The sequence below is a fragment of the Danio aesculapii genome, chromosome 17 (assembly GCF_903798145.1).
Source record: "Danio aesculapii chromosome 17, fDanAes4.1, whole genome shotgun sequence".
NCBI classification, from domain to species: Eukaryota; Metazoa; Chordata; class Actinopteri; order Cypriniformes; family Danionidae; genus Danio; species Danio aesculapii.
In genome coordinates, this window is record NC_079451.1 from 52,881,239 (window position 1) to 52,908,993 (window position 27,755).

The 27,755-nt window shown below is 39.3% G+C and overlaps 1 protein-coding gene across 2 annotated transcripts in view; it reads right to left on the reverse strand.

The window, feature by feature from the left end:
- The window catches only part of LOC130244353 (formin-1), a 168,773-nt gene that overhangs the window by 68,665 nt on the left and 72,353 nt on the right, over positions 1–27,755 (reverse strand). For both annotated transcript variants that reach the window (XM_056476738.1, XM_056476739.1), the window contains 3 exons: positions 24,821–24,916; positions 22,514–23,217; positions 13,416–13,557 (listed from right to left, as the gene is read on the reverse strand). In XM_056476738.1, coding sequence (XP_056332713.1) covers positions 13,416–13,557; positions 22,514–23,217; positions 24,821–24,916 — 942 coding nt within the window. The remainder of the gene's footprint in view (positions 1–13,415; positions 13,558–22,513; positions 23,218–24,820; positions 24,917–27,755) is intronic.

Genomic DNA, 27,755 nt, shown 5'->3' on the forward strand with positions numbered 1-27,755 from the left:
CTCTGTTATTGTCAACTCTGTTGCTGTTATTGTCAATTCTGTTATTGTCAACTCTGTTATTATTGTCAACTTTATTTGTCAACTCTGTTATAGTCAACTCTGTTACTGTTATCGTCAACTTTGTTACAGTTATTGTCAACTCTGTTATCGTCAACTCTGTTGCTGTTATTTTCAACTCTGTTATCGTCAACTCTGTTGCTGTTATTTTCAACTCTGTTATCGTCAACTTGTTACTGTTATTGTCAACTCTGTTATCGTCAACTCTGTTATCGTCAACTCTGATACTGTTATTGTCAATTCTGTTATTGTCAACTCTGTTATTGTCAACTCTGTTACAGTTATTGTCAACTCTGTTATCGTCAACTCTGTTACTGTTATTGTCAACTCTGTTATCGTCAACTCTGGTATTGTCAACTCTGTTACTGTTATCGTCACCTCTGTTATTGTCAACTCTGTTATTATTGTCAACTATTTGTCAACTCTGTTATAGTCAACTCTGTTACTGTTATTGTCAACTCTGTTGCTGTTATTGTCAACTCTGTTATCGTCAACTCTGTTGCTGTTATTGTCAACTCTGTTATCGTCAACTCTGTTACTGGTATTGTCAATTCTGTTATTGTCAACTCTGTTATTATTGTCAACTGTATTTGTCAACTCTGTTATCGTCAACTCTGTTACTGTTATTGTCAACTCTGTTATCGTCAACTCTGTTACTGTTATTGTCAACTCTGTTGCTGTTATTGTCAACTCTGTTATCGTCAACTCTGTTGCTGTTATTGTCAACTCTGTTACTGTTATTGTCAACTCTGTTATCGTCAACACTGTTGCTGTTATTGTCAACTCTGTTACAGTTATTTTCAACTCTGTTGCTGTTATTGTCAACTCTGTTATCGTCAACTTGTTACTGTTATCGTCAACTCTGTTATTGTCAACTGTTATCGTCAACTCTGTTGCTGTTATTGTCAACTCTGTTATCGTCAACTCTGTTACTGGTATTGTCAATTCTGTTATTGTCAACTCTGTTATTATTGTCAACTGTATTTGTCAACTCTGTTATCGTCAACTCTGTTACTGTTATTGTCAACTCTGTTATCGTCAACTCTGTTACTGTTATTGTCAACTCTGTTGCTGTTATTGTCAACTCTGTTATCGTCAACTCTGTTGCTGTTATTGTCAACTCTGTTACTGTTATTGTCAACTCTGTTATCGTCAACACTGTTGCTGTTATTGTCAACTCTGTTACAGTTATTTTCAACTCTGTTGCTGTTATTGTCAACTCTGTTATCGTCAACTTGTTACTGTTATCGTCAACTCTGTTATTGTCAACTGTTATCGTCAACTCTGTTGCTGTTATTGTCAACTCTGTTACTGTTATTGTCAACTCTGTTACTGTTATTGTCAACTCTGTTGCTGTTATTGTCAACTCTGTTATCGTCAACTTGTTACTGTTATTGTCAACTCTGTTACTGTTATTGTCAACTCTGTTATTGTCAACTCTGTTACAGTTATTTTCAACTCTGTTGCTGTTATTGTCAACTCTGTTATCGTCAACTTGTTACTGTTATTGTCAACTCTGTTGCTGTTGTCAACTCTGTTACAGTTATTTTCAACTCTGTTACTGTTATTGTCAACTCTGTTATTGTCAACTCTGTTGCTGTTATTGTCAACTCTGTTACAGTTATTTTCAACTCTGTTACTGTTATTGTCAACTCTGTTATTGTCAACTCTGTTGCTGTTATTGTCAACTCTGTTACTGTTATTTTCAACTCTGTTACTGTTATTGTCAACTCTGTTACTGTTATTTTCAACTCTGTTATTGTCAACTCTGTTACTGTTATTTTCAACTCTGTTACTGTTATTGTCAACTCTGTTACTGTTATTTTCAACTCTGTTATTGTCAACTCTGTTGCTGTTATTGTCAACTCTGTTACAGTTATTTTCAACTCTGTTGCTGTTATTGTCAACTCTGTTATCGTCAACTTGTTACTGTTATTGTCAACTCTGTTGCTGTTATTGTCAACTCTGTTACAGTTATTTTCAACTCCGTTACTGTTATTGTCAACTCTGTTATTGTCAACTCTGTTGCTGTTATTGTCAACTCTGTTATCGTCAACTTGTTACTGTTATTGTCAACTCTGTTATCATCAACTCTGTTACTGTCAACACTGCTACTGTCAACTCTGTTATTGTCAATTAAAAAAACAACATTAATTAATTAAAAAAACTAACAAAGTTAATTGAACAATACTAAAACAATAATTAGTAACAGAATCAAATATTCCCTGTCATATTTAAGCATTTTGAATTATTGTACATCATTACACATTTGCTTTTATATCATTCCAGGTTAAGTAAAATGAATGAAAAATGCTTGAAATGTACCCGTGATTCTAGAATGAGTCAAATATGAGAGATGAAATTAAATGAAGTGAAAGACGCCACGTTTATGCTAATTCACCAGTGCTGGTTGTTTAAAATTGTCCAAATATCGTCAGATTAATCATCTCTAGAATCTGTGATGGTAGGGAATGATTCACACATCCTGAACTTTGCTTTTAATAGAAATATAAATGGAAAATGATGGAAAGTTTATTTAAGAACATTCTCTGAGTATGTGGTGCTGTCCTGGAGACAGTCTGAAAGCTCCTAAACGCATTTGACAACTCAACATTCATAAACAAATCACATTTTAAAAGTACACACAGTAGCCACCACTTTAAACATTATTACTGCATTGTTCCATGAGGTGAAGTCTGATTTCTGAAATCTCCAGCACAAAAGTACCTCAATTCTGTGAACGTACGGTCAGAAGTTAAGCTTTTCCCAGAACAGATGTACAAAGGAGACTCAGAGCTAAAGGCTTCAAGGTAAAAACAATTAAAACGTCAGTTTGTTTAAGAAGCATTATTATTGTTCACGCTGCGAATTAATAATGATTCATCTGCCTGTGTGATGTTTACATACTTTATAGAGCCACAGAGACGTCAGGAGACCAGAGACACACCAGAACACAGCAGCAGCAGAGAGGACAGAAAATCAGCCACTTACACTTTCCAGTGTTAGTCTCTTTGGATAAAAACATCTGCTAAATGAGTAAATGTAAATGTCATCCGCGCCGTGCTTTGATATGATAATGGTGAGTAAGAAAAGGCGCCGGCGGTTCGGGCAGCGGATGCGTTTCTACACATGACATGAATTATCTGGCGTGTTTGACCTGGCACTCATTCTCCATTGATTGTGTTTTTGGGAGAGCCGCGCTGCTGATAGATGGCTTCCCACACACTTTGAAGAGAGCAATTCCCATATTATCTACATGTGTCCGGCACAAACACACCACACAAACACACACAAGCATGGCATTTCCATATTGTGTGCAAAGATCAAAACACACACACACAAACACACAGTTACAAACACTCACAGATTTCCTCACCAGACTCAGACCTGAAGGCTTAAACATTCTTTTAAATTTATAATAATAATATATTAACAATAGTACTGGGCAAAGATTAATCACATCCAAAATAAATGTTTGTTTTGGCATAATCATAATATATGTGTGTACTGTTTATATTATATATATATATATATATATATATATATATATATATATATATATATATATATATATATATATATATATATATATATATATATATATATATATATATATATACAGACATGCATGCATATATTTGAGAAAATGTTTATTTATATTTTGATATAAAATAAGTGTATTTGACACAAATTATATATAAATATACATAAATATTTTAATAATAATAATAATAATAATAATATATAAAAAAATTGTACTGGCCAAAGATTAATTGTATCCAATGCAATTAATTGTTTGTTTTGACATAATTTATATGTGTGTGCTGTGCTGTGATTTTATATATATATATGAATATAAATGTAAATATCTATGTAACCAAATTGTTTTGTATAGTTTTGTTTTTAATGTATGTGTGTGAATCTCATTGAATACACATATATTGTGTCAAAACAAGCTTTTATTTTGGATGCAACAAATCACGATTAATCTAATTTAAATTATATATATATATATATATATATATATATATATATATATATATATATATATATATATATATATATATATATATATATATATATATATATATATATAAAACTGAATATCACAATGCTGGAAAACTTTGCACACACACACACACACACACATATATATATGTGTGCGTGTGTGTGTGTGTGTGTGTGCATATATATGTGTGTGCGTGTGTGTGTGTGTGTGTGTGCAAAGTTTTCCGGCATTGTGATATTCAGTTTTAGGCAATACACTCGCCAGCCACTTTATTAGGTACACCTGTCCAACTGCTCGTTAACGCAAATTTCAATTCAGCCAATCACATGGCATCTTAATGCATTTAGGCATGTAGATGTAGTGAATTTCTCTAGTCTGAGTATTTCAGAAACTGCTGATCTACTGGGATTTTCACGCACAACCATCTCTAGGGTTTACAGAGAATGGTCCGACACAGAGGAAATATCCAGTGAGCGGCAGTTCTGTGGGCGCAAATGCCTTGTTGATGCCAGAGGTCAGAGGAGAATGGCCAGACTGGTTCCAGCTGATAGAAAGGCAACAGTAACTCAAATAAGCACTCGTTACAAGCGAGGTCTGCAGAAGAGCATCTCTGAACACACAACACGTCCAACCTTGAGGCGGATGGGCTACAGCAGCAGAAGACCACACCGGGTGCCGCTCCTGTCAGCTAAGAACAGGAAACTGAGGCTACAATTCACACAGGCTCACCAAAACTGGACAATAGAAGATTGGAGAAACGTTGCCTGGTCTGATGAGTCTCCATTTCTGCTGCCACATTCAGATGCTCGGCATATATATATATATATATAGCTATTTTTAGAACATAATAAATATTAATACACACATGCTTAAATTTTAAATTCCCATGGAAATAATTGTATTATCTGTATATGCAATTTAAATATTTTTTAGCTTTTGTTTTGTTTTTATGATTATAAATAGTTTATCAAATTCAATTTACATATAAATTTTCACTTTTATTTCAGAAAATGTAAATATTAATGCAATACACTTTAATTATGCTGGAGAGTCAGCACATTCACTGCAAAAAAGCTTTTCTTACTTCAGACGGTGTGTGTTCACATGTGCAGATAATGCTGTTCTTACTTGGAGTTTTGCCTTGTTTCTAGTCCAAATATCTAAAAACTCTTAAATCAAGAAGCATTTCTAGACAAGCACAAAATATTGTCTTGTTTTCAGAAATAATGAGTCAAAATGAAGTGAGTTTTTCCTTAAAACAAGCTAAATAATCTGCCAATGAGGGAGGAGAAATAACCTTGTTTTGCTGTGAAATAGCATTATTTTTAGCCCGTTTTGTTTGTTTTAATTAAAAACTCACTTAATTTTGACATTGTTTCTGAAAACTACACACTTATCTAGAAAATGCTTCTTGATTTAAGAACTGTTAGATATTTGGACTAGAAACAAGACAAAACTCCAAGTAAGAACAGCATTATCTGCACATGTGAACACACACCGTCTGCTCTGTCATCACTCTGAGCTCAGAGACGAGACGCCACACATGAGACAGTATTGATTGGCATTGATCAGTTATTGATCGCGTCCCGACACACACCCGACTCTCGCCGTCGGCCCGTCAGATGTGCAAACGTGCACCGTCAGGACATTGTTCCTGTTCCCGGAGCTCAGTTTCTCAGAACGGTGATTCACAAAGTGTAAACATGCAGAAATGACGGAGCTGTGAATGTGTCGCCTGTGTTTATTCAATCTTTCAGAAAATGCATCCTTCTGCCAAGACGAGAGAGAGAGAGGGTTCCAGCACCTATTCCTCTTTTTGCATGCATGAAAACCTTTTAAAGAAGACCTACATATTCTGCCCCTTTTCACAAGCTGTTAATGCGTCTCTGCTGTCTCTAAAGTGTGTGTGTGTTTGAGTTTGAGCTGAGAATAACACACAGATAATGTCCTCTACCTCTCTGAAACTGACCCTTTCAGGCTTTAATGCTAATTGTGGTGTTTTGGTGACTGTCGCTTTAAATGCAAATGAGACTGTGCTCTTTTCAGAAGAGGGCGGAGCTACAGATGCCTGTGCACCACCATAGTGACAGATGTAAAAGAGCAGTGTGTGTGTTGTCAGTGCTGGTCAGGTGTGAATGTGTGCTTCAGTGTGAGTAGCCGCATTTACACTGTCGGGCCAGTGCGAGCCAGGGTTATTAATGGGGCCGGGAGGTTGAGCAGTGAGGCTGAAATCATGTCACGTTTCCACTGTCAGGCTAGTAGCTCGCAGCTCGTCATGCAAACCCCGCCCCCAGAACGTCCCGCGAATCAAACGTCATACAACCCACCCACTTCAGCAGGAATCAGGCAGATAAAGCACACCATCGTATCATCACGAAACCATTAAAATGAAGACCACCGAAACAAACAAGCGACACGTTACTGTACAGCATTATATGTCTAAACGCACATGCCTCTGTGTTTTCATTCATCATATTCATTTACTCGCCGACCGACTGTTGGCATCGTGCATCGAGTGATCTCGCCACTATCAGAGGGACCCAGCGCAGTGAGCGCACACATCCATAATATAAAACCACAGAAATTCTCCGTTAATAACTCGGTAGAAATGTATTTTATAAAATCCTCATTTAGACAGACGCTGTCAAACATTCAGCCCAAATTACTGGAGAGATATTAATTTTTCTCTATAGGCTACATGACACTTAATAGGTGATTCCTCTTTATTTAAAGCTGCTGCATATTATTCTGTGATCTTTAAGTAAAGGAAAGTGTTTCAGCACATAAGAGCAAGTAATAAAATATAGCCTATATTTCGTTGTACTCAGCAGCTTTTCACTAAATAAGCTCTACATGTATTTAAGATTTAATTTTTAATTTTTACCACATCATATAAACATATAAACACTTGTTTGAGCACTTAAGACACATTTTATATTTGCAGTTTTCCCCGATGTGTTTGTAAAGCGGCGCTGCGCAGGCAGGACTGCGTGACAGAAAAAAGGTAGCCTAGTTTCTGCTTTCACTCACTCAATAATGCTCTTGATTAATACCATCCTATCCAAATACTTTATATCTAATATTTTAAACCTCCTGCGGTTGCGACTCAGTGACGCAGTAGGTAGTACTGTCGCCTTACAGCAAGAAGGTCGCTGGTTCGAGCCTCGGCTGGGTCAGTTGGTGTTTCTGTGTGGAGTTTGCATGTTCTCCCCGTGTTAGCGTGGGTTTCCTCCAGGTGCTCCGGTTTCCCCCACAGTCCAAACACATGTGGTACAGGTGAATTTGGTAAGCTAAATTCTCCGTAGTGTATGAGTGTGAATGAGTATGTATAGATGTTTCCCAGTGATGGGTTGCAGCTGGAAGGGCATCCGCTGCATAAAAAACAAAATGCTGGATAAGTTGGCGGTTCATTCCGCTGTGGCGACCCCAGATTAATAAAGGGACCAAGCTGAAAAGAAAATGAATGAATGAATGACCTCCTCCGGTGTATTGTTTTTAGAAAATATCTCAAATCTTTTTTCAGATTGGCTCTTTTAAAATAAAAGTTTAATATGGCTTTAAGTGAAGTTTAACTAATTTCGAGAGGAGCATGTGCTCATGATTGACCCAGCTGGTCCACATTAGCTAATCATGATCCTCCAATCAAAGCATCCCAAGTCACTATATATATATATATCCTTATTTCCTCTCTACAACTATCTTCGTCTGGAAGAAACCCCCCTCCTCCCCTTCTTCCACCTTCATCCAGAATGGGCGGCACGGTGGCCCAGTGACTAGCACTGTTGCCTCACAGTAAGAACACCAATGGCGTTGGGTCTTCACTGGGCCATCTGGTGTTTCTGTGCAGAGTTTGCATGTTCTCCCCGTGTTTGCGTGGGTTTCCCTTGGACTCCCCGGTTTTCGTCCCACCATCCTTATTTGATGGTTTGTTTATTTGTTTGGCGCATGTACTCGTGTCCTCCTCAGAGCCCCAGCTGGCCTTCTTTGGCCCAAGGTATTCGGCGGGCTGAAAAAGGCCGGCTGCTTGCCCCAAGAAAGCCCCGCTTTGGCCCGATTAGGCCCCGGAAGTGACAGTGGAAACGCGACTGGCCTTGGCTCACCCTGGCTCGCTCGCTTTAGGCACGATAGTGGAAACGCGGCTATTGTGTGCTTCATGCTTCTGTCAGTCTATGTCGCTCCAGACGCTGTTGATTTAAAACTCCACATCTATAATCCTCTTAGTCTATGCTGACATTATCTTCAGCAGCTCAAACACTCTAATGGCTAATGGACAGACGGCTGCTTCTCACTCAGGACTGCTGTTTATGCTAATGAGATGGAGAGATGGGCACTAGTGGGCGGGGCTTTCCCCCTCTGATGACACGTACAAAGGGAGAATGTCAATCAAAGTGTTTCCTATATCAAGTCTGATTAGAACAAACACAATTCATTCATGTTGAGCATTAGAGGCTGCTGGAGAGATTCACACACTGCTGACACACACACACACACACACACACACACACACAACTGGGGTTAGACCACTTATAAGAAGGTTAGACCAAGAAGGTCGCTGGTTCGAGTCTCAGCTGGGTCAGTTGGTGTTTCTGTGTGGAGTTTGCATGTTCTCTCCATGTTGGTGTGGGTTTCCTCCGGGTGCTTCGGTTTCCCCCACAGTCCAAACACATGCGCTATAGGGGAATTGATCAACTAAATTGGCCGTATTGTACGAGTGTGTATGTATGGGTGTTTCCCAGTACTGGGTTGCAGCTGGAAGGGCATCCGCTGTGTAAAACATATGCTAGAATAGTTGGTGGTTCATTCTGCTGTGGGGACCCCTGATAAATAAGGGATTAAGCCAAAGGAAAATGAATGAATGAATAAGACATTTCTGCATAATAGGTGCCCTTTAAAATCTTTATAAATAATCTGTGATTTCACTGTATGAAAAGATGCATAACATTAGGATTTAATAAATAAATAAATATAATGTAATATAATGTACACAATTCATTCATTTGTTCGTAATAATCCTTTACTTCCTGTATGTGTGAATTCTCATAGACATGTTGCTCGTTTTTGTTGTGTTGTGTTGTGTTATAAACTGAGGGACTTTAATTGAGTTTAACACACATGTACACACACACAAACTCTCTCATTCACACTCTCTCTTACAGTCATACACACAGAGACACACACACACTGAACACATCCACACACTTACACACAAAGACACTCACAGTCAGACACACACACACACACACACATACCCTCCGAGTCTCTCACACACATACACACGCACACACAAACACATGCAGTACAGTACATAAGCAAACACAAGTATGCAAACACAGACACACAGAGAACACACGCTCAGACATACACGCAGACACATTCACACACACGTACGCTTACACTTGTCATGCACACACAAATTTTCTCATACACTCTCACACACAGTCACACAGATACACACACACACATGCACAAAATCACATGCACACACAAACACACACAAACAACTTGCTGGACTTGCTGGTCTCACTAGGAATAAAGCAAAATGTTATTGGTCCAACTCATCGCCTAAAGCATACACTAGATCTAATTCTGTCTTATGGAATTGAGGTCACTGATGTAGACATTATACCACAAAGTGATGATATTACAGACCACTACCTCTTACTATATAAGCTGTGTTTACCTGAAATTAGCAGATCCGCTCCGATATATCGTCCTAGTAGAACTATTGTTCCATCCACTAAAGATGAATTTATAAATAACTTACCTGATCTTTCTCTACTTCGAAATGCACCCGCAAACGCAAATGACCTTAATGTAGTAACCAGCAGTATGGATGCCATCTTTACTAGCACTTTAAATACTGTGGCACCCATCAAACTAAAAAAGACTAGAGAGAATAAAACTACACCGTGGTATAATAGTCATACCCGCGCTCTCAAAACAGCAGCCCGTGCCCTGGAACGTAAATGGAAAAAAACTAATTTAGAAGTCTTTAGAATTGCATACAAAGACAGTATGTCCAGCTATAGGAGGGCTTTAAAATCTGCCAGGGCTGAGCACCTCCGCAAACTGATAGAAAATAATCATAACAATCCTAGATTCTTATTTAACACCATCGCTAAATTAACAAATAATTGGTCATCTTTGGAACAAAACGTTCCACCGCAAATTAGTAGTGATGACTTCATGAATTTTTTCAGTGATAAAATAGAAGGCTTTAGACAGAAAATAGGAGATATTAAACTTTCTGCACCGCCTTATACTTCAGATCCAGTAAACACGTCTCTGAATCTAAATAACCTACAGTGCTTTAAAATCATAGAACAGGAAGAGCTAGACAAAATTATAAATAGCTCTAAATCAGCTACGTGTATATTGGACCCAATTCCAACAAAGTTACTGAAAGAATTGCTACCTGTTATAGGAGAACCTCTTCTTAACATTATCAACTCTTCTTTATCTTTAGGCCATGTTCCAAATCCCTACAAGTTAGCTGTTATTAAACCTATTATTAAGAAACCACAACTGGAACCCAGCAACTGAGCTAATTATAGGCCTATTTCAAACCTTCCATTTATATCTAAAATACTAGAAAAAGTTGTTTCTGCTCAATTATGCTCCTTTCTGCAGACCAACAATGTTTTTGAAGTGTTTCAGTCAGGTTTCAGAGCTCATCACAGTACAGAAACTGCATTAGTGAAAATAACCAATGATTTACTCTTAGCTGCTGACCAAGGGTGCATCTCGCTATTAGTTCTACTCGATCTTAGTGCGGCATTTGACACCATTGACCATGGTATCCTTATTAATCGCTTAAAGTCTACAGGTGTCCAGGGACAGGCCCTACAATGGTTTAAGTCATACTTATCTGACCGTTACCAGTTTGTAAATATAAATGGACAACCTTCACAAATCAGCCCAGTAAAATACGGGGTGCCTCAAGGATCAGTTTTAGGCCCTTTACTGTTTACAATATACATGCTACCCCTGGGAGACATTATTAGAAGACATGGGATCAGCTTTCACTGCTATGCAGATGATACTCAATTATATATTTCAACTAAACCTGACGAGACGTCTAATCTGTCCAAGCTAACTGAGTGTATTAAAGATGTTAAAGACTGGATGACCAACAATTATCTTCTCTTAAACTCAGACAAAACAGAATTATTACTTATTGGGCCTAAATCCTGTACACAGGAGATCTCACAACTCGATCTACAATTAGAGGGATACAAAGTTAGCGTTAGCTCTACTATAAAAGATCTGGGTGTCATATTAGACAGCAATTTAACTTTTAAAAATCATATTTCCCATGTCACAAAAACTGCTTTCTTTCATCTGAGAAATATCGCTAAGTTACGAAGTATTCTATCCATCTCAGATGCAGAAAAGCTAGTCCATGCTTTTATGACTTCTAGGCTGGACTACTGTAATGCTCTGTTTGCTGGCTGCCCAGCATCCTCTATTAACAAACTTCAGCTAGTACAAAATGCAGCTGCCAGAGTTCTAACCAGGTCTAGAAAATTTGATCACATCACCCCAATGTTATCCTCCTTACACTGGCTGCCTGTTAAGTTTCGTATTGAATTTAAAATATTGCTTCTTACATATAAAGCTTTAAATAATCTAGCTCCTGCTTATCTAACCAATCTTCTGTCTCGCTACAATCCAACTCGCTCTTTAAGATCTCAAAACTCAGGACTTCTGGTAGTACCTAGAATAGCAAAGTCGAGTAAAGGAGGTCGAGCCTTCTCATTTATAGCTCCTAAACTCTGGAATAGCCTTCCTGATAACGTCCGAGGCTCAGACACACTCTCCCAATTCAAAACTAGATTAAAGACCTATCTGTTCAGTAAAGCATACACTTAGTGCACCACTTAGGGGGCTTCCACACAGGTTCTGCATCTTGTTGATATACACTGTGAACATCAGCTACGCTAATTATTTTCTTTATTCTCCATTTCCACCTGGGGATACTCTTCCCGAGGCCCTCAGACTATGCAGAGTCACTGATTCGATCCAAGACCAACGACGAGATGATCCCAAGGTTTCCATATCCTGGACCAGGCCGAATCCTGAACAACTACTGCGATGGTCATGAAAGAATGGAGAACATGAGACTGATTCCTGTGACGCTCCAGAGACAGACGAGTCTTCGCTGAGGCCAGCTTCCAGCCTCCGCCACTGAGACTGCAGCTCTGCACAAGACGTTTGGCCAGCGGAGAAATTAAAATGGTCGTGTCCAACTGAGCCTGGTTTCTCTCAAGGTTTTTTTTCTTCACTTCCGCCTTTAGTGAAGTTTTTTTTTCCCTCTCCGCTGTCGCCACTGGCTTGCATGGTTCAGGATCTGTAGAGCTGCGCATCGTTGGATTTGCTCTTCAGTGTTTGGACTCTCAGTAGTGATTATTAAACCACACTGAACTGAGCTCAACTGAACTGAACTTAAACACTACAAACTGAACTACACTGTTCCTATTTACTGTGACCTTTTATGTGAAGCTGCTTTGACACAATCTACATTGTATAAGCGCTATACAAATAAAGGGGAATTGAATTGAATTGAATTGAAACAAACACGCACTGAATGCACTAACACACACACACACACACACACACACACACACACACACACACACCCACATTAGTCATTTAGTCAATTAGTCATACACACACAAACTCTCTCATACAGACTAACAAACTAACACACAACCACACACACACACACACAAACACACACACACAATCTCTCTCTCTCTCTCTCTCTCTCTTTCTCTCACACACACGTACTGTCACATAAATACTTTCTCCCTCACACACACACACACACACACACACAGTGATGTGGAGCCCCTTCTGATTGATCAGTGTGTGTGTCTGGACTGGTTTTGGTCCAGACTGAATTTTTAACTTCTTGGACGCCACACCAGTGCTGACCTGCACTTTCAGTCATTACTGCCACAACTGCAGCTAAAATACACACACACACACACACACACACACACACACACGCACGCACGCATGCACACACACACACACACACACACACACACACACACACACACACACACACGCGCACACACACACACACACACACACACACACACACACACACACACACACACACACACACACACACACACACACACAGTCCATCTGATCTGATCTGATCTGACCAACAGTTCATCGAGGATTGCAAAATATATTAAAGACCTACATTTGCATATGTACATACATGTATACAAATGTTTATCTCTATTTATGCCATGATGAGATGTGTGTGTGTGTGTGTGTTTGTGTGTGTGTGGGTGTGTGTGTGTGTGTGTGCGTGTGTGTGTGTGTGACGTACCTTTTTGGCTTTGTTTTTCTTCTCGTACGTGTCTGACAGCGGCTTTTTCTTGGCCTGTAGGTTTGCTTTGGAGAACAGCTCCTCAAACTCTGTGGTGTTTATGATATCAGGCTCTTCCAGTGAACTCCAGAGTGTGTTATTACTGTAAACACACACACACAGCGTTTGACAACAGGAGACGTGTTTTATCAAACAATAATAACACTCATGAGGAATAGATGTGAAATGCTGCAGTTAGGTCAGATAGTCCTGCAAACTTAGATGATGTTTGTTTAACGTTCACTTGTAGTTATATTTATAACGTTTAGTTGTTGATGTGCTGTGATTATCTATGAGCCTGAACGTACAGAGAGATTTCAATTAGAAACTCGTTTGACAAATAAATATTAATTAATTCAGTCATTCATTCATTCATTCTCTTTTGGGCTTAGTCCCTTTATTATTAATCCGGGGTCGCCACAGCGGAATGAACCGCCAACTCATCCAGCATTTGATTTACGCAGCGGATGCCCTTCCAGCCACAACCCATCACTGGGAAACACCCATACACACTCATTCACATCAATGCACTTATCATCAATGCATTTAGCCTACCCAATTCACTTGTATCACATGTCTGTGTGGGAAACCGGAATTTTCCCTCGTGAACGCTGGGAGAACATGCAAACTCCACACAGAAATGCCAACTGACCCAGCCGAGGCTCAAACCAGCAACCTTCTTGCCTAGAGGCGACAGCACTACCTACTGCACCACTGCCTCGCCATATTAACTAATTGTTAATTATTAATTATTATAAATTCCGAATTGTTCCCCAGAATCTTTTTTGTTTTTGCCTTAGCACTGTCACCTCACGGCAGGAAGGTCACTGGTTCGAGTCTCAGTGGTCAGTGGTCGGGTCAGGGGTCATTTCTGTGTGGAGTTTGCATGTTCTCCCCGTGTTGGTGTGGGTTTCCTCCGGGTGCTCCGGTTTCCCCCACAGTCCAAACACATGCACTATAGGGGAACTGATTAACTAAATTGGCCGTAGTGTATGTGTGTGAATGAGTATGTATGGGTGTTTCCCAGTACTGGGTTGCAGCTGGAAGGGCATGCGCTGTGTAAAACATATGCTGGAATAGTTGGCGGTTTGTGTGGTGAACCCTGATAAATAATAGGACTGAGCTGAAGGAAAATAAATGAATTTAAATGTGATTTTTGTCAATCACAAAATCTTTTCTTGCATTTGAACATCACTAATAATATCTGAATAGTACGATTTAAACTGATATTTATAATCAGACCAAAATAACACGTTTACAAAAATACATTCACAGTTAATCATGTAGCTGAGGATTTTATCTAAAGTGACTTACAAGTGAATAAACACCTTATTCAGACAAAAACAAATGGGAAAAAATAATAATAATAATAAAATTAGATTTTTTTAAAACACTTATTTTCTTGCAATCACACATCTCTCTCTAATCACAATAATAAAAAGTAAACTCAGAGAAAAATACTTTTTTTAATTAGAAAAAAAGCAACACTTTTGCAAAAATAACACATATTAGAAAATAATAACCAGTAGACCTACTTTATCATTATAATAATATAATATAATATATATAAATAATATAATATAAATACAATAATATTCATTCATTCATTCATTCATTTTCTTTTCAGCTAAGTCCCTTTATTAATCTGGGGTTGCCACAGCGGAATGAACCGCCAACTTATCCAGCACATGTTTTACACAGCGGATGCCCTTCCACCCATCTCTGGGAAACATCCATACACAACGGACAATTTAGCCTACCCAATTCCCCTATACCGCATGTCTTTGGATTGTGCGGGAAACCGGAGCACCCGGAGGAAACGCAGGGAGAACATACAAACTCCACACAGACCACCAACTGAGCCAGCCGAGGCTCGAACCAGCTACCTTCTTGCTGTGAGGCGACAGCACTACCTATTGCGCCACTGCGTCGCCCCTATAATAATATTAAATATTATAAAACAATAATTAAATTTTATTTCTGCCATAGCAAAAAAAAATGTACAAAATACAAATAATAATAATAAAATTGTCACAATCACCAGGCTTGTAGATCGCTGGGAATCCTTCACTTTCACTCAGGACTACAAATCTGTCACTATATGCACTACAAATCCTGTCATGGACCACACACTCACACCTGTTCCGGTTTTCCGCTGATTGCTAACACACACAGCTGAAGCTGTTCGCAACTGATTACACAGACTTTTGAAGCAGCACAGAAACACACACCAGTTGCTGAGTCTTGTTATACTGTAATGTGAACATTACGACGTGTTTCCCTTGCCTTGCCGTATTAGCCCCTTGCTTTGTTCTGTTTGTTTACATTGCATGCTGCCTGTACTGACCATTCACCTGTTTATTGACCATGACTCTGGATTCCCTGCATGCATCTGTTTTGACCATTACTTGCCTGACCATTCTCATAATAAAGCTGCATTAGTATGTTGTCCAGCGCTCTCACATAACAAAAATGTGATGTTTTTATTCACTTCTAAGACTTTTATCAGACAAAAAAAAAACAGTACCTCATCCTTTTTATATTTGTATCAGCCAATGGGATACAACAGGGTAAGCAAAATAAAATTATGTCAGAAGAAGAAAAGAAGATTATTTAGCTTGTTTTAAGGAAAAACTCCTATAATTTTGACACATTATTTCTCAAAACCAGACAATATTTCTGCTTGTCTAGAAAATGCTTCTTGATTTACAAAATTTTTGATATTTAGACAAGAAACAAGACACAAAGCCTAGGTAAAAAAAGCCTTTTGCAGTATTTTTATCCGTGTTTCCTGCATGAATGATTCTCTCAGCCTCCAGTGTCGTAACTGTGCATGAAACTATTTGCTTTCTGCCACTGCTAAGAAACAGCAGCAACACAAACAGTCCTAAAACTCCTTCACTATCTGAGTTTACACTCCTTTATCCTCAAGGAAAAACATATTTCAGACAATACAGCATGATAAGATGATACGTATCCCAGCAGCCTCCTCCACACCGAGCTTCTGTTTAAAGAAGCCCCACGGAGCTCTGATAAATATATCTGACTTTCATATACTGTGCTCAGCATAAATAAGTACAGCCCATTTTAAAAAATGAACATTTTTATTCACTTCAATACAATATACTTTGGTGCATTTACAGTTTTATTAAACAGTTATATGCATTAAAATAAGAGTTAGGAATACAAATATAATACATTTCAATTTAAATGAGTTTTTATTTGATAATGAGTTACTGCAAAAACATTTTTTAATGTTTATTTTGATTTATTTTCCTGTTTAATAATATATCTATTTAACATGTTAATTTGTGTGTAGTAATTTTAGGACTGTGTTCTTCATTTGTTTTGTTTTGCTTTTGGTACTGACTAATCTAATGAACTGTATATGCACAAATACTAGAGCTATGTTAAGCTGCTTTGACACAATCTACATTATAAAAAGCGCTATATAAATAAACATGAACTGAATTGAATATATTACTGTACAGCATCCTGTAGAGCAGGAGTTCTCAATCTCGGTACTGGCGGTTTGTGCTGTTTCTCAATTCCAAGAACGCAGAGAATGGACTTGTGTTCTTGTGGAGATCATTCTTGCCAGGTGACGTGAAGACACAGAACACGTCCTGTGAGAAATGAGATGCTGTGTTCTTCCTGATGGTCACATGACCTTCACATAACTGAAAACTATTTGACCATTACAGCATTCATGCAACGATATATTGTTTCCCCCTTTTCAATATATATAACATGCACAAAAATACCTTACAAATATACGGTGCACAATACAAATAAAACAGATTCAAAGTTCAGCAAATAAACCCCCTTAATGTGTTTGTGCCTTTATTAAGACGTTCATGGTGATGTTTACTTTCACCTTCTCATTTAGGGAAACTCCAGAGATTAGTAAATTATATCTCAGAACTTTAATGATGAACAGGCATAGAATGCCTCTCTTCCCACCTCCTTTATTCAGCCGCAATGACTTCTGGGACTTCTCGAGTGAGTTTTGTGCTCAAGTTTGCATGTTGACGCATCCTTGATACCAAGAATACATCCGGGAACTTTCGTGCATCCTCCGTTCTTGCGGTTTTGAGTCTTGTAACTGAACTCTGGTGGTTGATGATGACGTTACACGAGAACATGAGGACGCCAGACCGCTAAAGAACGCATATTGAGAAACAACCTCATTGTCCTGCTGAGTTTAGCTCCAAGCCCAATCACACGCCTAGGCTAGCTAATCAAGCTCTTACTAGGCTTTCTAGAAACATCCATGTAGGCAGGGGCGTAGCAATCAGGGGGGACCGGGGGGATACGTCCCCCTCACTTTTAGAGACAGACCATTTAGAAACAGGTGATTAATAAATAAATGAATGTATGATCTCATACCCCCCCCCCCCCCCAACACACTTTTAAAATGTCCGATCCGCCCCTGCATGTAGGTGTGTTGAGGCAAGTTGAAGCTAAAATCTGCAGGACGCCGGCCCTCCAGGACCCAGTTTGAGAGCCCCTGCTGTAGAGAATATCGATGTAAAAGAGAGATCTGTGAGGGGTCAACTCATTTATGATCAGCACTGTATATAAGAGTTTATTAAGGTCGCTGAAGTCACTGAAATACACTAGCGAACTGTAACCATGTCATTTAACAGCACTACACTGTATAAAATAGCTGTACATCAGCAGTTTTCTGTATTTTCTGTATTTCATGTTTTAATTTATTATTTTTCCTCATTTATTTCTGCTTCTGAATGTCATTATAGGATCTTTACCGTAGTAAAGAATCACTGTACTTCCTCCTCTAATCCCTCCGACAGCAACACAAGCCCATGAAGCTGCTGTACATATTAACACTCAAACACACAGCAGAAACTCCTCTTCACACCACCCCGCAGACACTTTCAGGATATCTACAGTAATTAACAATTCAATTAAAGACTTATTAAAGTCAGCATGAAATCAAACTACACTCTTCATGTTTGTATTTGCCTATAGTAGTGCTTGTTATAAACATTGCATCTGTTCACTCACTACCACTTATATTACCTAATATATTACCTAATATACCTATAAGAAATGTAGCTTCTTTACTAGTTCTAGCACTAGTAGCACTGGTTCTACCAGGAAGACCTAATGTCACATCACTCATTACAATCAGATCCCACCAACAGCCATGAGACACAAGGAATATATAAGCAATTCATTAAACTCATTCATTCAGTGGCAGATACCAGTGTTGGACAGCAGCTTCGCTACATTATAAATCAAATAGCTTTTCAGTAGTGAAGCTATTATTTTAAGCAGGTAGCGCAGCAGCGTCCACACAAGCTACATTTACCGGATCATTAAGTGAGGCTATCACCATTGACGGAGCAGTGAAGTCGGTGTCTGGCCAGTGAGAGTAAATCCATATGATAGCGAGAATGGTTTGACGGTGGTCGAAAACCAACTTTTTGGTGCGTTACTGCCACCTCTCGCTCCGTTCGATGACACCGCCAATCAATTATTGGGCTGACATGAGAAACTTGCTTGACTGAAAGATTATTGAAGAGGAATTATTTCTGCAGGACCATTTAAATTCATTTACTGTTTGTTCTGCGAATGTGCCCAAGTGCACTTACATGAGAAAATACAGTATTATTGTAAACAGGGCTCAACAATAAGGACTGCCCAATGGCCCAGGGCCAGCGTGAGAGACGCTTGGGACAGTAGACAGGATCATTACTGGCCTAATCAGAACAGTGCTGCCTTGTCACTAAAGTTTCATTAGCCTGCAGCTATTTGTCAATTGCGTGCATTTTGAGTTTGTGATTTTCAGTCTTTAAATACGACCTTCTTTATCATGTCATAAAAAACTTATTGCTTTTTGCATCCTCTTATCTGATTTGATGTTTTGAGCATGCTATTTTTTTCGTAACCTGCTAATAACCAGTACAATGGAGTGACGGCAACATGGCGGCAACATCAAACTATAAGGGTAAAAGAAAACGTCTGTTTCTAACGTCTTGGAAGCAGACATTAATGTGGGTACAACATGACGGAAAAAAAAAAAGAAGTGATGTTTTACACCATTTGCCGTCAGTATAGCTGCGTCTCAAATGGCACACTATACACTATGCACTCATGCACTTACACACTCAACAGCATAGCATATGTATGTAGTGTCGTCCTAAATGGCACACTAATGTTCTTTTACTAAGCGGAAATCAAACCCGTTTCCCTGATGACGTTTGACTGTTGCCAAATCTGTGAAATAAATCACCAAACTATCAAATAATACCTGCCGTGAGTTTAAACGCATTCACCATCAGGAGGCGCTATAATCACTCTCATAGGAGAATTTTGCTTTCACAATCCAAAATTAATAAAGTAATCTAACATGTGCGCCCGATAGCTCCGCCCCTTCCGCTACATGAGCAAAGCTGCGGCTGTTGATTGTGTGAAGTGTCCATCATTACACACTTCATTTTACCGGCTGAATGAGTGCATCATCCGGGTAATTAAAGTGCACGTATTATTATTAGAGTTTTCAGTGTGAACGCACTACTTACACTATTTATACTATAAAATGGCGTAGAATAGTGCATAATTACTAGAAATAATTTTGAACTGCAATAAAATACCTGCACATTTTCCATACTGCTCTATTGGTTTGCATAAAACTTTGAATTTTGCTCATTTATTAACATTTTTAAGATACTTCAATTCGAGATTTAAAGACATTATTTTTGATGCATTATTTAAATGATGTGGCTAAAATTAGCTATTCACTTGTCTTATTTTTTTGATGGGGCTAGTGGAAATTTTGCCAGTGCAAGTAAAAATCACTGGCCCGACTGGACCAGTAGAAAAAATCCTTAGCGTTGAACCCTGGTAAATACAGTATTTAAAATATTTAAAATACTATAGTGTTTTTGAACAATACTATAGGCGAAGTAATTGAATTAATTTGCTGTGGTACTTATAGATTCAATACAGCAACTACAGTAGTATAGTAAATGTAACACTATATATAACCCTATAAGTTTTCTACAGTTTTATTTTTCTTTTTTTTTACTGTAGTAAAAGCTACAGTATACTAGCATATGAATTACTATTAGTTCACGATAGTTACTAATAATACTATATTATGTAGTAGAATTCATAAAAGAGATGTAAATAATTTTAATATATATATTAGTATTTTAAATGTGTAACACCTGGTTTTCTTGAATTTTTAGTTTTTGCTGTCTAGTATTTTTATTCTTATTTTTTTGTTTAGAACAACATTATTTACATTAATAACTGAACTGAAATATGCCATATGTGTTTCATTGGCAGTTTTATTGATTACTATAACAGAATTGACCCTGCCTTCGTCCTCGGCAGACATAACTGGACCTACAAGCTTCTGATTCAAGCCAAGGAAAGGGTCTCCGTAAAAAAACCCTATGTTTTGTTAAATAATACTTTTGTAAAATAGTACTTATCGAATAAATATTATTTATTATCATATTTATCTCCCCGGTCTTTCTGGTACAATTAATTTGCCCTCAAAATCTTTAATCAAATACAGTAACTTTCCCTCCCCCTGAAAACAACTTATCTTCACTTCTGGTCAAATGGAATGCCTTTAGGGTGGAGCTATCAGTGCTTTAGGGTGGAGCTATCAGTCCTTTAAGGTGGAGCTATCAGTGCTTTAGGGTGGAGCTATCAGTCCTTTAGGGTGGAGCTAACAGTGCTTTAGGGTGGAGCTATCAGTCCTTTAGCGTGGAGCTATCAGTGCTTTAGGGTTGAGCTATCAGTCCTTTAAGGTGGAGCTATCAGTGCTTTAGGGTGGAGCTAACAGTGCTTTAGGGTGGAGCTATCAGTCCTTTAGGGTGGAGCTATCAGTCCTTTAGGTGGAGCTATCAGTGCTTTAGGGTGGAGCTAACAGTGCTTTAGGGTGGAGCTATCAGTCCTTTAGGGTGGAGCTATCAGTCCTTTAGCGTGGAGCTATCAGTGCTTTAGGGTTGAGCTATCAGTCCTTTAAGGTGGAGCTATCAGTGCTTTAGGGTGGAGCTAACAGTGCTTTAGGGTGGAGCTATCAGTCCTTTAGGGTGGAGCTATCAGTCCTTTAGGTGGAGCTATCAGTGCTTTAGGGTGGAGCTAACAGTGCTTTAGGGTGGAGCTATCAGTCCTTTAGGGTGGAGCTATCAGTCCTTTAGGGTCGAGCTATCAGTCCTTTAAGGTGGAGCTATCAGTGCTTTAGGATTGGGCTGAAACGCATGTATGTAGTGAATGCAATGCGTACTAGAGCCCTGTTTATAGTCAACTCTGTGCCACTCAAAAGACTCTATTTCAACAATCTAAGTTGCAGTTGCGGCATGGCAGATTCACAATCCACATGAGGGAATGAGGAATAAAAGAGGAAAAAATTAAATGCATCTACAGGACCAGCCACATTCACCAAAGCCGCCTGAGCTAAAGAAGATGTGGACAAGATGCAGACAATAATAATCTTTAACAGTTTTAATTCATTCATTTTTCATATTTAAAGATGTTTAGTGTGCTGCTGTGCATCCCTGTGTGTATAATAAGCAACATGGATGTGTGTTTTGGACCAGTAAAAGTGCATTTTTTTTGGGAGTATGCTGTAGTATTTTGCACTGTCGTTGTATTTGCACTGTCTGGAGCCAGCACCTAAGCTTTTCACTCATCACATGTGCTGCTGATGATGTGACAATAAAAGTGATTTGATTTGATATCACTAACACGATCTTTAATTAGATCTTTAAAAACTACTAAATGACTAAATGTAAATGTAATGTAAATGTTAAAAACTACTTGCATCGTGTGTGGCACTGCATTACACCATGTGTATGATAGGGCCCGAAATCTTTCAAGCAGCATTATTTAAAATATTAAATCTCTAATTTTATGCTCCATGTAAGAAAGAAAAAAGGTAAACAGCTTTGGAATGACATGAGGGTGAGAAAAGTGATCATTTTGGGCAACAGGTAGTCTATTTAACTGAGTTAATATGAACAGTAAATGTTTGTTTTGTAGTGAAAATGAGCTTGCGTCTGCTCTGAAGGACTTACTTGTTGTCCTGAATCTGAATGCGGCTCCAGTAGAGCGGCTTCATGGGACAGGCTGGCTCCACAGCGGGTTTACGAGGAGCTTTCTCTGCCACCTGTCCGAATCCAAAACCACCGAAAGCAGGAGGTGGAGGGGGTGGAGCTCCTGGGAGTCCTGGAGGAGGGGGCGGAGCTCCTGGTAGGCCCGGTGGGGGTGGAGGAGGAGGCGGAGCTCCTGGAAAACCAGGTAGGGGTGGAGGAGGCGGAGCCCCGGGAAGACCCGGTGGGGGCGGAGGAGGAGGCGGAGCTCCGGGAAGAGGTGGAGGTGGGGGCGGAGCATGTACAACCCCAGGTAAAGGTGGAGGAGGTGGGACAGAGCTACCAGGAAGAGGTGGAGGAGGTGGAGCTCCGGGAAGGGGTGGAGGTGGGGGCGGAGCATGTGCAACCCCAGGTAAAGGAGGCGGAGGAGGGGCGGAGCTACCAGGGAGAGGAGGTGGAGTGGGCGGAGCTACACCCAGACTCATGCTGATAGAGTCCAGATTGAGTTTTTTGGGCAGGCTGGAGCTGGAGCTCAGAGCTGGTCTGGGCTCGTCCCCCTCAGGGGTTTTGATGAAGGTCTCGCGGTCGGTCTGAACACACACATTGCGGAAGCTTCTGGGCGGCAGGTCGTCTTCAGTAGACACACACACCTCCTGCAGCTTGCCGTGCTCCTGCACCGGGTGCTGCACCTGCGGGGAATATACAGGAGTCAGAGACTGAAATCCAATACCTGCCAGGGTTTTTTTTTAAAGGTGTCAGCCACTGCTAGCATTTTTGATGAGTTTTACCTAAATTTGACAGCCTTCAGAATATTTTTGGCTAACAATATATGACAATATATAACAATATATAACAATATATGACCATATTACATGTCTAAATAAAGAACCAACCCCTTTTGTTTTTTTAAACAAAAAAGCATCTTTATGTGTATATATATATATATATATATATATATATATATACAGTTGCAAACAGAATTATTAACCCCCCTATTTTATTAGCCCCCTGTTTATTTTTGTTCCCCAATTTCTGAGAGATTTTTTTCAGCACATTTCTAATCATTATAGTTTTGATAACTGATTTCTTTTCTCTTTGTCATGATGACAGTAAATAATATTAGACTAGATATTCTTCAAGACACTTCTATACAGCTTAAAGTGACATTTAAAGGCTTAACTAGGGTAATTATGTTAACTAGGCAACAGGGCCGTGCACAGGGGGGTGGCCCGGTGGCTAGAGCCACTGCCCCTTTGCTCTCATTGGCTGAGGTGCCTCTCAATGCTCAATCGATGTTTAATAGAATTATCTGTTGTTATCTAGTAACTATCTAGAATTAGGTTCATTAAGTCTCCTCACTAGCTCGTCATCCCTCCTTTTTGCTTCATGTAAAAAAAAAAATCTATCAGGAGGCACGCTTAGTTTAAGTAAGATCACCATCATATTATTTAAACTTTGTTTTGTCGACTTGCAAACTCACTGCATGCCGACAGCTTTGCATAAGCAACACGTGAGCATGCGTGGCTATTTTTTTGTCATGCATATTTAAGGTTTTACACCGGGAGTGGAGCAGCCCATCAGCGTCAAGAGGGAGCAGTGCGTGAGGCGCACGGGTGTGTTTTTTTTTCTGCGCACACGCTTAGTTTGCTTTTTGATTAAACTGCATTGCTTTCATCAGCGTTGGTTTGGTTGCACATAGAGAACACTTTCTTTATTCTGGGATTACCACTCTTAATAAATACACTTGCATATAAAGTAAATCATATCTAAAAAAGCATTTACTGGGGCACTGGCCATTTTTACTGGGGCACGTGCCCCAGTAAATGGGGTCTAGTGACGCCCCTGTTTAATGCCCACTTAAATGCAGATAGGTTACAAGAAAAATGTAAAAGTTTTTACAAAAACACTGAGAAAAATGCATACCTTCACCTAAACTGAAACATTATTTATATAATGAATAAACATGCTAATTCACTCTCTTACGCCAGTAGGTGGCGCCTATACAACAGCAGGAATAACAGTGTTGCCTTAGTTACCGCAGTAAACACAGCAGCGCGATGTCAACTCTAGCAGAATTTTATCGATTTCATAAACTACACAGCATCTCAATATTTGTAGATTAAATCAGGTGAACTTTAGCATACAACTATACAATACAAAATCAAAAATTATACAACATTTAATAGCTTTTAAAATAGAGTTTTAGATTTATAATAGTTTTAAGGGCCATAAATTTCTCTAAATTGATTTATCATCATTTAATGCTTTCTAAGACCCAACGGACACCCAGACCTGCTGCTGCTGCATCCCGCTGATGATGCTTTCCAGGCGGGACACGGTCTCCGCATGCTCCCCTCGCACCTGGAAGATCCGCAGCTCGAAATCTGCCTGCATTCAAACACACATAAAAAAGACGAGTTATCACTGTACAGGCAATTAAAACTCATGCTTGCTGTTCATTCACACTATAATAATAAAACATTTCTGATCCATGAATTAATATATATATATATATATATATATTTTAAACAAACCTCATATGACAAATATTATATTTATTTATCACATAACTTATAGAAATATTTCATTTCGAAAAAAGTTTATTTATAAGGATAATGCCTATTTTAAATATTCATAATTTCAGAGATTCAGCGTGTCGGCGGTCATTAGCCTGTCATAGTGAGTAGAGCAAAGACGATTGACGTTCCGTCACAAGATGGCGACAGAGACCGCATAATAAGCCCTTAGGGGAGAAAAACAGCATTTTTTCAGCGAACATTTCAAACTACAGCTGAACAAATGATTACAGAACAGGTAAGGGACATTCTAAAGCGATCTCTGTCTTTTGTATGTTGTAGTGCTGTACTCACACCACAGTAATAAGTGTTTGCTTTGCTCTGGCTTTCTCGGGGTTAATTATTGTGAAATCCCAATTGCAACAGAGAAATACTGGGAAATCTCTGTAGACTGATGACATTTCATGCCGTTCAGCCTTATAATCTTAAAATGTGAGCAAAATCACCTGTTTTGTCATCACTTTAGACATTACGCTAGAGAATCATTCAAATACTAGCTTTAAAGTGACGTTGGTCAATTAGCAGCGGCTTCTGCTGTTCTGACATCAGCTGCAGATGTGAATGAATGGTGGAAAAAAGTAGTTCCTCTTACAAAAGGATTTTTCGATTCTCTGTGGTTCATTTTCTTTTTTTATACACACAATTATGCTGTCAAACTGTTGTATAAACAGATAAATTGCACTATTTGCGCAGAAATAGATGCTTGAACATTTGAGTTGGCATCATGGGCAGGGGCTCTGTCTGCCCGGTGACTGTAGCTTCGTTGCTAAATGGCTAACATGGATTTTATTGAGAAATAACAGTGTTTATGTGCTTTATGAAGTCCAGTAGATCCTTTCAAAGGTGCATCCAGCTCTGTGAGCTCATAAACTCCTCCAGAAACTTAACCTGGATAATGGAAGCTTTCAGCGGTGCTTCTGACTGAGCCGAGCCCAGTTTGATGAACTGTTTTTAGTGTAGGCAGGAGGATTCACCCTGGGACGCCAACAACAGGCGCTACGTCATAATCACTCCCCCACAAGAGCAAGCTCCTGATTGGTTAACGCGAGTGCGAATGTCCGCTAAAGTTCAGATTTTCCAACTCGAGCGATTTGCACGTTAAGAGCGTCACTACGCGCAAAACTCTCAATTCGCGCCGTGCCATTCGTACTGCACAATTTGCGCCATTCGCTCTGCACCAATCGTGCCATTCGCGTCATTTGCGCCATGCCATTCACGCGTATCGCGCCACAGGATGTCTATTCGCATCTTTGCATTGACTTAACATGTAAATCACTCGCACTTGACGCGCGTTCCGCATCTGGTGTGAACAGCATATTGCGGATTGGCATCATGGGCAGGGCTTCTGTCTGCCCAGTGACTCTAGCTTCGTTGCTAAATGGCTAACATGGATTTTGTTGAGAAATAACAGTTTATCTGCTTTATAAAGGCTGAAAAACAGTGTCGATACGTTTAGAGCCGTGTCTGAGTCCACTACAGACTTTCAGAGGTGCATCCAGCTCTGTGAGCTCATGAACTCCTCCAGAAACTGAACCTGGATGATGGAAGCTTTCAGCGGTGCTTCTGACTGAGCCGAGCCCAGTTTGATGAACTGTTGTTGGTGTAGTCAGGAGGATTTCCCCAGGACACCAACAACAGGCGCTACGTCATAATCACTTCCCCACAAGAGCAAGCTCCTGATTGGTTAACGCGGTGCGAATGTCCGCTATAGTTCAGATTTTCGAACTCGAGCGTTTCGCGCGATTCGCACGTAAAACACTCAATTTGCGCTGTGCCATTCGCGCATATCACACCATTCGCACCACGCAATTCGCGTCAATTGCGCCATGCTATTCGTTACACAGGATGTCTATTCACGCGTTTACACTGACTTAACATGTAAATCACTCGCGCTTGACGCGTCTCCCGCGTCTGGTGTGAACACAGCATAATAATAAGGCAAAAAAATTTATAAAAATCACTTGCTATTCTTGAATTGCACATAAATATAAGTAAATCAATATTTTGGAAAGGTTTTTTTTGTTTTGTTTTGTTTATTAATTAGTTTGTTAATGTTTTGCTTTGTTTAATAGTTAATTTGACCTAAACAAGAGCAATGAATTAATACCCTATTCTCTTGAAGTGCCTTTATTTCAAAAAGGTAATAATGAAGACAAAAATGTGAATAAAATTAGTTCTTTGCACAAAAATACCAAGGAATACCCCAGTAATGTCCAAAAAAGCATTAAATAAGTGTATTTAAAATGACAAAAACAAAAAAAGCAGCCCCAAATCACATGTCTACACTTATTTCAGCCACAGACATGGTCTTATTGCGCAGGCAGAAATAATGTAGAGTTTCCCTGAGCATAAGCGACAGCTCCGACCGCAGCTTTACAGAGACAGTAAACCATCGTCTTATTTCATATGCAGGAGCATCTGGAGTCCATCAGGACATCACAGCTTCTTCACGCTCTCAAAAACACTGTTTACAGTCAGAGGTCACCGCATCAAACACTGCAAACACATAAACCTGCATGTGTGCTAGCAAAACAATGGCGACGCAAAAAAAAATTATGTTCTTCATGTCCTTAATTCAAAGTATTTCAATAAGTTCATTTATACTGCAGGGCTGTTGAATGCTTGATTCTCATTGGCGGATGAGCATTCTA